General features: G+C 36.1%; 1 protein-coding gene across 3 annotated transcripts in view; it reads left to right on the top strand.

The window, feature by feature from the left end:
* The window catches only part of TRIM55 (tripartite motif containing 55), a 56,021-nt gene extending 43,069 nt beyond the window's left edge, over positions 1 to 12,952 (top strand). For all 3 annotated transcript variants that reach the window (XM_049781821.1, XM_049781820.1, XM_049781819.1), the window contains one exon: positions 12,707 to 12,952. In XM_049781821.1, coding sequence (XP_049637778.1) covers positions 12,707 to 12,829 — 123 coding nt within the window. In that variant the 3' untranslated portion in view covers positions 12,830 to 12,952. The remainder of the gene's footprint in view (positions 1 to 12,706) is intronic.
* Positions 12,953 to 13,368: the final 416 nt, after the last annotated feature.

Here is a 13,368-nt window from a genome sequence, read left to right as displayed (position 1 = left end):
TTATAATTTTGTTTTACTGCTCTTTGTAATCCCATTCCCAGGAATAAGTTGCCTGGTAACTCAAAAGCATCTCAGGCTCAATTACTGAACTAAAATTTCCTTCATAAAATGCCTGCCCCAGAGCAGGCAAGGGAGAGGGGGTGGGAGGGAAGAGAGCATCAGGGAGGGTGAGATAAAAACTGTTGACATTGGTGTCAGGATATGGGCATTGGTGAAGGATGTTGTACATTGTATGATTGTGACTCAATCATGAACAACTTTATCTGTGTGTGTGTGTGTGTGTGTGTGTGTGTGTGTGTGTGTGTGTGTGTGTGTGTGTGTGTGTGTGGTGGGGGGAACCTCTAGTATGAACAACCTGGTAACCATGGTGTTTAAATAAAAGAAAGAAAGCAAGTCACAATTTTAAAGAAACTAGGAGTTATTTTTATAAAGCAGTTTGACATTGAATTAAGCAAAAATGAATTTTTGTCACTTCTTTGAATTCCTCATTTATATAACTTGCAGTTTTGAAAGTATCTTGTTCTTAAAACATGTATCCATTAATGGAACCACAACTTTTTTTTTAGTTTAAAACCTATATTATAATTTTATTTTTTTAAATAATATTTTTTATTTTAACACCATGGTTACAAAAATGATTGTGGTTGGGTTTCAGTCATATAAGAGGACACCCCCCATCACCAGTGCAACATTCCCACCACCAATTTCCCAAATATCCCTCCTCCCCATCCCGCCCCCACCTGTACTCTAGGGAGGCTTTCTATTTCCCTCATACATTCTCATTGGTAGGATAGTTCGCAATGTAGTTGTTTCTCTAACTAAACTCATCACTCTTGGTGGTGAGGTTCATAAGTGGGCTGTAACTTCCAGCCCTCCTCTCTTTTGTCTCTGAAAATTATTGCAAGAATGTCTTTCATTTTTCTTAAAACTCATAGATGAGTGAGACCATTCTGCATTTCTCTCTCTCTCCCTCTTTCTCTCTCTGACTTATTTCACTCAGCATAATAGATTCCATGTACATCCATGTATAGGAAAATTTATGACTTCATCTCTCCTGACGGCTGCATAATATTCCATTGTGTCTATGTACCACAGTTTCTTTAGCCATTCATCTGTTGAAGGGCATCTTGGTTGTTTCCAGAGTCTTGCTATGGTAAATAGTGCTGCAATGAATATAGGTGTAAGGAAGGGGTTTTTGTATTGTATTTTTGTGTTCCTCGGGTATATCCCTGGATCGTATGGGAGCTCAATTTCCAGTTTTTGGAGGAATCTCCATATCGCTTTCCAGAAAGGTTAAACTAGATGGCATTACCACCAGCAGTGGATAAGAGTTCCTTTCTCTCTGCATCCCTGCCAACACTGCTTGTTCTCATTCTTTGTGATGTGTGCCAATCTCTGTGGCATGTGGTGGTACCTCATAGTTGTTTTGATTTGCATCTCCCTGATGATTAGTAATGTGGAGCATTTTTTCATGTGTCTTTTGGCCATTTGTATTTCTTCTTTGTCAAAATGTCTGTTCATTTCTTCTCCCTATTTTTTGATGGGATTAGATGTTATTTTTTTCTTGTAAAGTTCTGTCAGTGCCTTGTATGTTTTAGAGAGTAGACCCTTTTCTGATGGGTATTGGGTGTATAGTTTCTCCCACTCAGTGGGGGGTGGGGCTCTTGTATCCTGGGCACTATATCCTTCGATTTGCAGAAGCTTTTTACCTTAATATAGTTCCCCCATCTATTAATGTCTGCTTTCACTTGCTTGGAGAGTGCAGTTTCCTCCTTGAAGATGCCTTTAGTCTCAATGTCATGGAGTATTTTACCTACGTCTTAGAACCACAAACTTTTAAAATGGTTTACTTCCAGGTGATTTCCTCAAAACCATCCACATAGTAAAACCTGACAGTGATTTCAGATGCTATATAATTTCTACTTTATTGTATGACTTCTCTGTTCACCTAGGCAGACTAATAAAAAAAAGCAGGTCATTGCAAAATTTAGATGTCATATATCTCCATTGGTAGTGAATGAAGATCCTTATTTTCTTTTTAGGTCAGAGAAGCAAAATCATTCCCCCAATCTCATTAATTGAAAAGAAAGTAACTTTTCAACAATATTTGAACTCAGACTTACATCAAATTTCACCCCTGTAGTACAATCTATATCAAACCTTTGCCATAGTTTCTATTCATTTTACAAGAGTTATTTCAAACACTGTCATGTTCCCTTCCCCTCAAAAAATTTAGTAAGAAAGGGGATAAATCATGTAGTACAAAACTCTTCTATATGAACTGCTCTTTAACTAAAAAATGACTCTCTAACTTTTTTTTGTTTTGTTTTGTTTTGTTTTGGTTTTTGGTCCACACTCGGTGATGCTCAGGGGTTACTCCTGGCTGTCTGCTCAGAAATAGCTCCTGGCAGGCACGTGGGACCATATGGGATACCGGGATTCGAACCAACCACCTTTGGTCCTGGATCGGCTGCTTGCAGGGCAAATGCCGCTGTGCTATCTCTCCGGGCCCCTCTCTAACTTTTTATTTCTTGCCTGCTATATACTTAGTTAATATAGGGTTTGATAAAATAGCTTTGATCAAATCCGCCCTTTAATTTTAAAACTAATTTTGAAAAACATGATACCATGTATATATACCTAGTCAACTTCAGAAGACAAAACAATTATAAGGTGAGGAAGAACTCAGATACTAGTCAATTGTCCTTGGAAAGCTGTTTCTATAAGCCTGTCCTGGACATATCTCACTGGGGACACTTCTTCAGTCTAACTTGTCTTCATCTACTGCCTTTATATGCCTCCTTTACTCTAACAAATTTCCTTCCCTGTAAGACTTCCCACTTAATGAGAGATTTTTGCTTTGGAGATAGGAACTTTGACAATAAAACAATCTGTAAATTCTGAAATTATGATTCTATAAAGAATCACAGTGTGTGTGTGTGTGTGTGTGTGTGTGTGTGTGTGTGTGTGTGTAGTTGAAAGAGGTCCTCAAGTTATCTGCTGTTTCAAGATTAGACTATTCTCTTTACCCTTTCCATTCTTTAATCTTGAAAAGAGACAAATGAGTTCTGTAAAAAATTACTCTGAGCTCAGGGCACCAGAAATTGGAAGAAAAACTTAGTTTTCCAGTCCTACCACTTTTATATATAACTCTGGTTGTTTAAATTTTTAGCCTTGGTTTCTCACTGGGAAGTTCAATAAAAGTCATCAATTTATACAACATCAAACAGTGAAAGGATTAATATGAAATATTTTATAAATTGCTTTAAGATATTTTCTTTGGGAAGATTATGGACTTAGGTCTAACACCTGTTATTCCTTGATTGGAAATAATAATAAATTCTCAGTAAATTATATATCCACTGTATTTTTTAAAATATATTCTTGTCTTCTGATAAAAAAAAATCCCCATATGTTAAGTTGTTTTCAACTGGAATATTCATTTAGCTGAATGTTTATACCTCTGAATGTTTATACTCCTTTGAGATGTGATGGTGACTCAACTCTGAAATTCTCCTAAAATTTTTCAGTCCCCCAAAAGACCTCATTCCCAGGAGAGTAAAGACTCAGAATATTCATATTAGATTCATTCACAAAATATCAGTAGGTTTTAATGCATAAGTAACAGTATCCATCTACCACTACAAGTAAGATGCAAAATATTTCCATGAATTCAAAATCCCCATAGCTGCAATTGTTGCTAACCACCTTCATGCTTTTCCATTGTTTTCCTGTCGTTATAGGTTTTCAAATGTGTAAGTCCATATACTTTATTTTAAAGTATGTAGACTTTTTGTGACCAGACTCTTTACTTGCACAATACATTGAAATCCACTTTTTTGTTGTATGTATGAATAGCATATTCTTTTTATTTGTTAGTGGACATAATATGGCTATATTTCAAATTTTCTATATGCCATTCGATTGATGCTTATAATCTCTTTCTTGGCTCTCTCTTTGTGACTTCTTTCTGAACTGGATATGGGAGAAAGGGTCCTCATTTCTATGCTTTACCTTTACAAAGTTTTATTTAGAGAAGTAGAAGGCAAGTATGGGTAGAATACCTGGAGGAAAAAAGATTCCAAATGGTTGGCCATAGACAAGATCTCATGGCTTAAAATAATTAAACTGTTTTTTCTTGTCTCTAGCCAAGGACATATCTATTAGAGCTATAACCAGAACCACTGAGGTTCCTGGTACTTTTAAATGACTAAATTCTGCAATATTATGATAAGTTTCACTAAACAGTGACACTCTAATTTTAGCTTTGATGCAATTTTTGGTCTAATATCTCTATACAATTTAGACTCACAGATGTCTTATAATAATATAAAATTTAGAGTGATTTATTTTTTCAGCTAAAGACCAATTAATGCCTAAACTGTTTAAGGAGCCACAACTGTCCATAGGCCAGAAACTTCTAACAGATTTGTTTTAGCCATTAAAATGCAGGGCTCCTAGTTTAGGTGCTCTGCAAGAAGATGAAGATCATTCCTATTTAGCATAGCAGAACTCAGAGGAGCTTTAGAACAAACCACACCTTGGAATTCATCAACTCAAAATAGCAAAAGTGGTATTTGGAGGTCAAAGCTAGTAAGGAAAGTGACCCCTGATCATTTTAAACCCAACAAATGTTGTCCTGGTATGAAGTGTATAAAGGTGATCCCAGGGAAGGAAGGAAGGAAGGAAGGAAGGAAGGAAGGAAGGAAGGAAGGAAGGAAGGAAGGAAGGAAGGAAGGAAGGAAGGGAGGGAGGGAGGGAGGGAGGAATGAAGGAAGGAAGGAAGGAAGGAAGGAAGGAAGGAAGGAAGGAAGGAAGGAAGGAAGAAAGGAAGGAAGGGAGGGAGGGAGGAAGGGAGGAAGGAAGGAAGGAAGAAAGGGAGGAAGGGAGGAAGGGAGGGAGGGAGGGAGGGAGGAAGAAAGGAAGGAAGGAAGGAAGGAGGGAGGGAGGGAGGGAGGAGAGAAGAAAGGAAGGAAGGAATGAAGGAGGGAAGAAAGGAAGGAAGGAAGAAGGAAGGAAGGAAGGAAGGAGGGAGGGAGGAAGGAAGGAAGGAAGGAAGGAAGGAAGGAAGGAAGGAAGGAAGGAAGGAAAGAAGGAAGGAAGGAAGGAGGGAGGGAGGGAGGGAGGGAAGGAGGAAGGAAGGAAGGAAGGAAGGAAGGAAGGTAAGAAGGAAGGAAGGAAGGAAGGAAGGAAGGAAAAAGAAAGGAGGAGGGAGGGAGAGGGAGGGAGGGAGGGAAGGAAGGAGGGAGAAGGAAGGAAGGAAGGGAAGGAAGGAAGGAAGGAAGGAAGGAAGGAAGGAAGGAAGGAAGGAAGGAAGGAAGGAAGGGAGAAGGAAGCAAATGAATAAGCCCCAAATTCCAAGGAGATAATGCTACATGGAACTCTGGATCTTCAGAAAGTGTCATGAGTAAAGATATAAAATTATTTTCAGGAGGCCAGGGATATAGGTCAGAATGGTAGAGCATATACCTTGTACCTTTAAAGTCCTGAGTTTGATCCCCCACCCCACATTGCATCTGATCTAGATCACATCACTAACTGGAACATGACAAAAAGGGAGGCCCTGCTTTCTTATCACTCCTAGCTCTGCAGGGAGAAAGGCTTCTATAAAAATATCATTTTGTTGCAAATGATCTTTGAGACCAAAGGTTCTTTGATTTCAAATGCAAAAATGAACTTCATCTGCCACCAAACATAAGAGGTGAGATATAGTTGAAACTAGAGGACTGGAAAATTATTTTTTCACCAAGATATTAATTTCTCAAGTTATTACGGTATGTTTAAAGCAAGCAACCAAGAAACATGATTTCCCATGAGTGTGACTATAGACCAGCATTCTTTGAAATGATCTATTCAATTTTTCCAAACAAATAAAAATGAATAAAAATATAACTTTGTTCTCTAAATTTAATTGGGGGACAACTGAGTGTCAAGTTATTTTCAGATAGATATTCCTACTGAGACCACTTGATTATGTTTTATGAATTAGGAAATTCAGGCTTACAAAAAATCACTAATCTGCTTTAACTGTGCTGAAATTTTATTTGATAAAAATAGAAAGAAAGTTGATCAAAGTCCAGGACTGGCTTACAGCATAACATTGATCAGGACTAAATAATCCTGAAAATTATATTATAATGAAACTCAGACATTTTTTACATTTAAAAATTATAGAAAAGTAAGCTTTCCTTAAACTCTTAAGTTGTAATGAGCCTATCACATTAACCTTCTTATTGTATTACACAATGGTGGTTTTATTTTGTTATGCTTTTATTTTCCTGCTTGAAAAAATGACATATAGCCAAATAATTATCATTTGGAAAGCTTTGAAAACTAAAAGGACAAAAAAAATCTGTACAAAACTGTAGATTGCATTTCTTAAGATCAAAGAGCATCCTTAGTAAATGTCACTTTAATAGGAAGCGAAAATGGATGGTTCCATTTTAAAGAGGAAAATGTAATGTAAATTGCATGTGAATAGTGCAATGAATTCATTTCCCCTGGCACATGTGTGTCCACAGCACTATAATTCCATGAAAACTGTAATTCAGGAGAAAACTCTCTGGGGAGATATGTTTGACATAGCTAGCTGAGTTTTGTTTCCTGTCTTTTAAATTTTTTCATTATTCTTATCTAGCATAGGACCTTTTTAAGTATTGTACATCCTGTGGATTTTTCCTAAGTTTATGTATCTCAGTGATTTTATGAAACACCTATTATAGCCCTATATAGCCCTATTGCCCTCAAGGCAAATAAGTAATCCATCATAATGTGAATGTACTTTAAAAAAACCAGTGCAGGGGCCAAAGTTTACAGTGGCTAAGACTTCAAGCAGCCAACCTTTGTTTCAATCTCCAAGCACCCTGTATGGTCCACAGAGTGCCTCCAAGAGTGATCCCTGACTTGAAGAGCCAAAGTAAATCCTAAACAGTGCAGAGTATGTTCCCCAAAATAATACAAAACAAAACAGCCAATGGCAATGCCTTGTGCAAATTGCTTATCATTAATGAGATCTTTCATTTAAAGTACACAACAGGCCAGAGAGATAGCACAATGGTAGGGCATTTGCCTTGCATGTGGCAGACCCTCCTGGGTTCAATTCCCGGCATCCCATATGGTCCCCTGAGCCAGGAGCAATTTCCGAGCACTGAATCAGGAGTAACCCCTGAGTGCTGCTGAGTTGGCCAAAAACAAAACAAAACAAAACAACAACAAAAAATAAAGTACACAGCAGCCCTGTGTAATAGAAATGAAGAATATTTAAAAATCCCCCTAATCCAGTCTAGTAAGGGGGTCATTGAAGGAGAGTGACTTGCTCAAGATCACAGAGCAATTGGAAGTTTGAAACCTAGTGCCACCTTGTCCTTCACCAGATTATGCATGAGTATTATAATGGAGGTCACACCAACACTGAAGAAAAATAAGTGAATTCACATTTTATTTGAGTTGATATCATCAAGGACTGCCCTGCTTTTCGTTATTTATACTACGTTGGTGCATCCTTACCAAGCATAGAGCCATTGTATCTATGCCTCTGTTGCTCAAGGAATATGTCTTCCAATGAGAATGAGAGTTCTCTAGTTTTATAGTTTTTCCCAATGCTGATAACTAGTTTTCCTCTCAACTTCAAAAGGTGAAGTCAGCTAGCACCTTTCCCCTGATACTCATAGGTTTAACAATAGGAGATGTCTTTTTTGGACTTTCTGTTACTATTAGCAACTCTCATATTTTTATCCTTATGGTTACTTAGAGAAAGTTTCTCAACTTTCTTCAATTTGAGTTTTCAATTATGTCCAATAATGCTATTTGCATCCCAAAGCTTTTAGAAAAGACGCTTCTGGTCGTATTTGCAGAAGAGAAGTTCAAAAGTTCTTCTTTCTGCCTGTGAGGTATTAGTGAAGTCATTAGCAGTTCTTTGTAATTCAGTTCTCTTTTCACAGAACATACCATCTTAATGAGTATATCTGAGAAAGTGGGTTTTAGAGTTTTGCTAGGTTATAAGCACCATCAACTTTCAGCTTCTCATACCTGTTCTTCACTCTGTCCCCACTAATTTCTAGAAACCATGTTTTAGAAGAAAAAATTATATCATACATCTTCTAGATCAAGAAAAAAGTGCATGAGCTTAATTTCTGGTGTTTGGGGGGGATTTTTGTTTATTTTTGGGTCACACCCAGTGATACTTGGGACCATATGGGGTACAAGGTATTGAGCCTGTGTTGAACATGTGCAAGGCATATGCCCTACATACTGTTCTATTGCTCTGGCCAATTTCTGATTGTTTTTGTTTTTATAGGCCTGAGGAAATGTCTCTGGTTTTTGATCTTCCTTAACAAGAAGGAAGAAACTAATGGCAATGAAAGCCCAAATCAAGTCCATTCGCCTGTAAGTTAGCCACACATGACTAAGTGTGAATGGCTACAAATCCTCCCAAACAGTGGTAGAGAGGCTTTTCAGAGAGTGTTTTTCTTTCAGGAATCTTTGTGGGAAGGAGGTACTCCTTTTTGCCCTCTGTCTTTCATAGGGAGGGCACTTTATTTTCACAGCTGTGTCATTTCTAATATACCCAAGACTGCTCCATTACCAAACAGAGTTGTCTTCATTTCTGTAAAGAAAAGTTTCCTGAAAGCCAACAGTTTCCAAGGCTAGAACCTTGCTATGGAGAAAAGATGACAGACACCTCAGTACTTTTCAGGCATTGATGACTGGCCAAGTCTCTTGGCTACGCATTCTTACTGTATAATTTATAGTGCTTGAGTTTCCCAGGGTCTTAGGTTTAGGAAAGCTAAATAGTAGGGGCAGGCCAATGCTTGAGCTTAGTCTTTCTAAATAAACATTTCCAAGCATGACCTCACAATACTACTCACACCTGTTTCCACCATTTGGCTTTGATTCTCTAACCCAGCCAAGCAGGTGCAAACTAGATACCAAATGGTTATCCACTCAGCAGCCTCAAGTCTAGCCTTACTCCTTCTGCCCACATTCCTGTGAGGCAAATAGATTTTTTTATAGATGTGCAAGAGTTCTTCCGGATTGGCTAGACGGACAAGAACACTAAGTGGTAATCAGATCTGTGATTGGTATAGCAACAGAAAAGATGGAGGCCCAAGCATAGGGTACTGGACACAAATTTTCTCACTGTTCCCAACTTTTCCTTTGATCTGGCACAGTGACTACAGTATCCACCACAGTCATCCTTCAGATAGAGTAAAGATGTTAAATAATAGTAAATTTTCTCGAGCAGGGTTGGATATTGAGCCACCACCATCCGTTAATATCTTACATGTAATGCAATTCTGAAGAGTATTGACTACCACTTGGGTAAACCTTGGGGAATAAAACATGGAGAAGTTGCTTTTTAATGAATCAGATTCATGAATGGTGTAGTGAATTTGGGGGAGAGCTGTAGCTGGCATTCACAGAATATGCTAAATTCTGGGAAAGCATAAATTTAATTTTGTTCAGTGAATCATGCATGGCAAGATGCACCTAGAAAAAGGGGTTCCTGACGTGACACAACAGAGGATGTTCACCAGTTGGCACCCAGTTATATCTTCTGTATGAAGTGCCTAGAGACATGTTTTGGCATCAACTGAACACTGAAAACAGTTTAACACTATGATTAAACAAATTTTCAATCAGAAGCATATTTGGCTTTTAAAAAAATCATTATTTTTTTATCATAAAATCAAGCCCAAGTCTCCACTCATCATCCTACCATTTCCTTTGGTACCATCATGCTAATAACTTGCTTTCTGCTAATAACACCTGGTTGGGTGACTATAGACACCAAAAAAGTTTGTTAGTAAAAGAGCAGGCCTGGTGAAAGAAAAATGTCCATAGAAGCATAAATACAACATTTAGTTTGCTTCTTCTAAGGTTTATCCTGAGCAGTTACTCCACAGTGATAAAGTACAGAGGGAGAAGCAGCACAATGCAATTCATTGTTCCAAGCTGATTCTGAGTTATTCTTAGTTAAGAAAAGATCATATTTTAGTCTAAAGTCACCTAGATAATGTTTAAACTACATTTATTGTTGCTGTTGCTTTTGGACCATAACCAACTGTATTCAAAGCTTACTCCTGACTCTGTGCCCATTGATCACATCTGGCAGGCTCAGGAGACCATAAATGGTGCCTGGGATCGAACCTTGGACAGCTGGATGCCAGGCAAGCATCTTACCTGTTGTAATATCTGTCTGGCCGCTTAGCTGCTTTAAAAATACATAACATAAAAATTACCACCCTAATCATTTCTCATGGTATAGTTCAATAGTGTTAAATTGTGTTTTGTACTTTAGTGCAAATTAGTGTTAAAAATTCATTAGTGTTAGTGTTTTTCACTTTGTGAAAAGTGTTGTCATCTTACAATACTGAAGCTTTTTATTTATTAAACAAAAACATTTCCTCCCTCCCACAAGTCCCTGGTAACCTCTATTATCCAATTCATCTATGAATTTTTTTACTCTAGATACATCATATTAGTGGAACTATATAATATTTGCCTTATTATGACAAGTTTATTTCGTTTAGTATATTGTCCTCAAGGATCATCATATTGTAGCATCAGAATTGCCTTATTTAATTAAGCTATTTCCCTTTATTTTTATTATATCTATATTTCTGATTTTGTTTATCCACATTCGATTATTCCACTTATCTGCTGATGGACACGTGGGTGCTTATGTCTCTGTAAATTCTTGCATTCAATCTTTTGAGTGCAACATTTCACATTTTCATAAAAAATACATAAGGTGTCATATTTTTCCTGTTTTTGTTTCTCTTTCTCCATCTTCTCATTCTCATTCTCCTCTTCCTTGAACTAGAGCCTTTACGTATGATGGCATGTGCACAACGCATTCCTAGCACCACACTACTTTTTAAATTTTTTTAATTGTTTGCAACTGATTTAGTTTTTGATTTAGTTTTTGTTTGGAGGCTTTAAGATATTAACCAAAAAAGTCTTTTAAATTTTAATCTCAAGTACAGAAAAGCATGAAAATATAAACATGTTCCTAAACATTTGTTAGATATCAGCAGATTTACAAACTTTACATCCTTCTACAGAAAAATTCTTAATAGCGAGTAAGCCTCCAGCTATTTGAGAATGCATTTCCTGAAATTTTCTCTAGATTTGAACTTGCCTTCAAAGAAAAGAAGCTACAGTGTTTAGAATGTACTATTCGAAATTTAGAATTTACTATTTACTAATAAAGACTATTACAAAAAGTATCCGTAATATGCACAAATTACTTGTTTGTTTTTATTTGTTTCTTAGACTTTGTTGTTTGTGTAAGGTTTATGGGGGGTCAATGACAAGGGTCAAAGGGCTTCATTTGTGTAGATAGATAGGCACAGGAATCTGACAGAAAGATGTTATTTCCACCTCAATTTCAAAGACACTGAAGTATCTAAACACATTTTCAGAATATTCTGAAAGCAGCTCTTAAAAATAATCAATAAAATCCAATGTTGCTTGATGGCACAAATATTCCTTCAAAGAAAACCACCTTCTTCAGCAGAATCTATGGTTAATATGATTTTATGTTAAGTTTCTACCAAAGAGTAACAGTGAAAAAAATAATCTCAAAGGTATAAGGATTTAGATAATTTTACTGAACTTTAAAACATGACCCAACACACACATGTAGGATAAAATCTGGTAATGTGTAAAATAAGCACTTATTTTTACGATTCAAAACTATTTTGACTGATAACAAAACAACATACTTGCCAAAGTTTTGCTTTGCCTATAACAGGTGTTATTTATTCATCAAGCAGCTTCATAAAACCACTCAGAGCTTCTATATTTAATGCATGTGCCTACCTTATTGCTTTGAAATCAATGGTATGCTAATCTGTGGAAAATTTTTACTTGTAAAGTCATAAGAATATGGTAATTGTTTTTATTGTTTTCACAGTATCTACATATATCATAGTATATCTACATTTATCATTGTATATATGTATATAAAGAGCCTGCATTTATATATCAAATTACATTTCAAAAACACTTCTCTATCATTGTTCTTTGTTTTATTAATGCTTTGCTTTTCATGAAAACCATCTAAATTTTACTTAAGTTCAAAGGCATACAACTTGTTTCTATCAGGTATTTATCAAGTAAATATATTTTATAAAGAGATCTTCTCTTTAGAAATGGAATCTCTCTTTGTTAGATTTCATTGCCAAGAGAAGAAAGTCTGTTCATTTATAATTTGTCAAAGTTAGACCTATATTTATTCAAAAAATATACTCATCAATATCTACCTTTACATCTTTGTAAGCAATTTTACTTTTATATTAGAAAATTATATTTTGTCCTGGGATGCCATTTGATGTTGAAAATTATTTAAATTATTGTTTCTTTTTATAGACTTTTTCTGGATCCAAATTTTATTCATTCCAATGAAACTTTCATCTCAGTAAATACTATACAAACAGACGTAAAAATTAGAGTAGCCTGAACTTTTTCCCAAAGACTTCTCTCAATTGCATGTATTATTATTACTCTTTGGATCATGAGCATGAAGTATTCTATGGCTCTTGATCAAAGCCAAGATAACCTGAGTTTGCTTTCTGTTTTAATAATAATTATGCCTTTTATTAGAATAATAATTATTATTATTGTTTAACCTCAGTAGAAAGTACCTGAACCTATCCTTTAGAAAGTTTCTTTCTTTGATTCATATTTTCTTCTGTTGCAGATTGGATTTGAAAATCCTTCCCTCCAAGAACAAGCAACAGCATTAGGGAGTGAAAATGGAGCTGAATCTGAGCTTTCTCGGCATATCTTCTCCTTTTCCTGGTTGAACTCCCTGAATGAATGATGTTCCTTTCAACTCTGTTTGCCTTACTGAGATAACACAAGTGTCAGGGAAATAGTAAAATGAACATAATGTAGATGATGGAGGAGACCTCTGAACAGGATTTCTACAGATAAATGAAAAAAATATATAGAATAAACCTTTAATTCCAGGTGACTTTTCTAATACACTGAAGGAAAAGAAGTTTAGGAGAAAAATTGCAGAAAGTATTGAAAAAGAGAAACTTGATAATATACAAATCTTTAATTGTGTAAGAAACTTTTATGAAGGATGTGTGTATATGTATGTGTGTTGTGTGAGTGAGTAACAAGTGGTAAGTGTTGAAAAAAGTGGGCACTATAGTCGCATGTTTCATAGGTACTGGTTTTGATTAGTATAACAGGGTAGCTTTTATTCTCTTTTCCTTAACAATGCAAGTGGTCAGTGAAATTCAGAACTGACTAGTTTATCAATATATGGACAAAAGATAAATCACTGATGAAAGGTATAAAAATTTTTATAAGGATTTCTCTTTTCCATAATATATATTGTGGTTATGTACC

The sequence above is a fragment of the Suncus etruscus genome, chromosome 10 (genome assembly GCF_024139225.1).
Source record: "Suncus etruscus isolate mSunEtr1 chromosome 10, mSunEtr1.pri.cur, whole genome shotgun sequence".
Classification (NCBI taxonomy): domain Eukaryota; kingdom Metazoa; phylum Chordata; class Mammalia; order Eulipotyphla; family Soricidae; genus Suncus; species Suncus etruscus.
The sequence above is the reverse complement of the archived record's forward strand: the minus strand, read 5'-3'. Positions and strand labels throughout refer to the sequence as shown.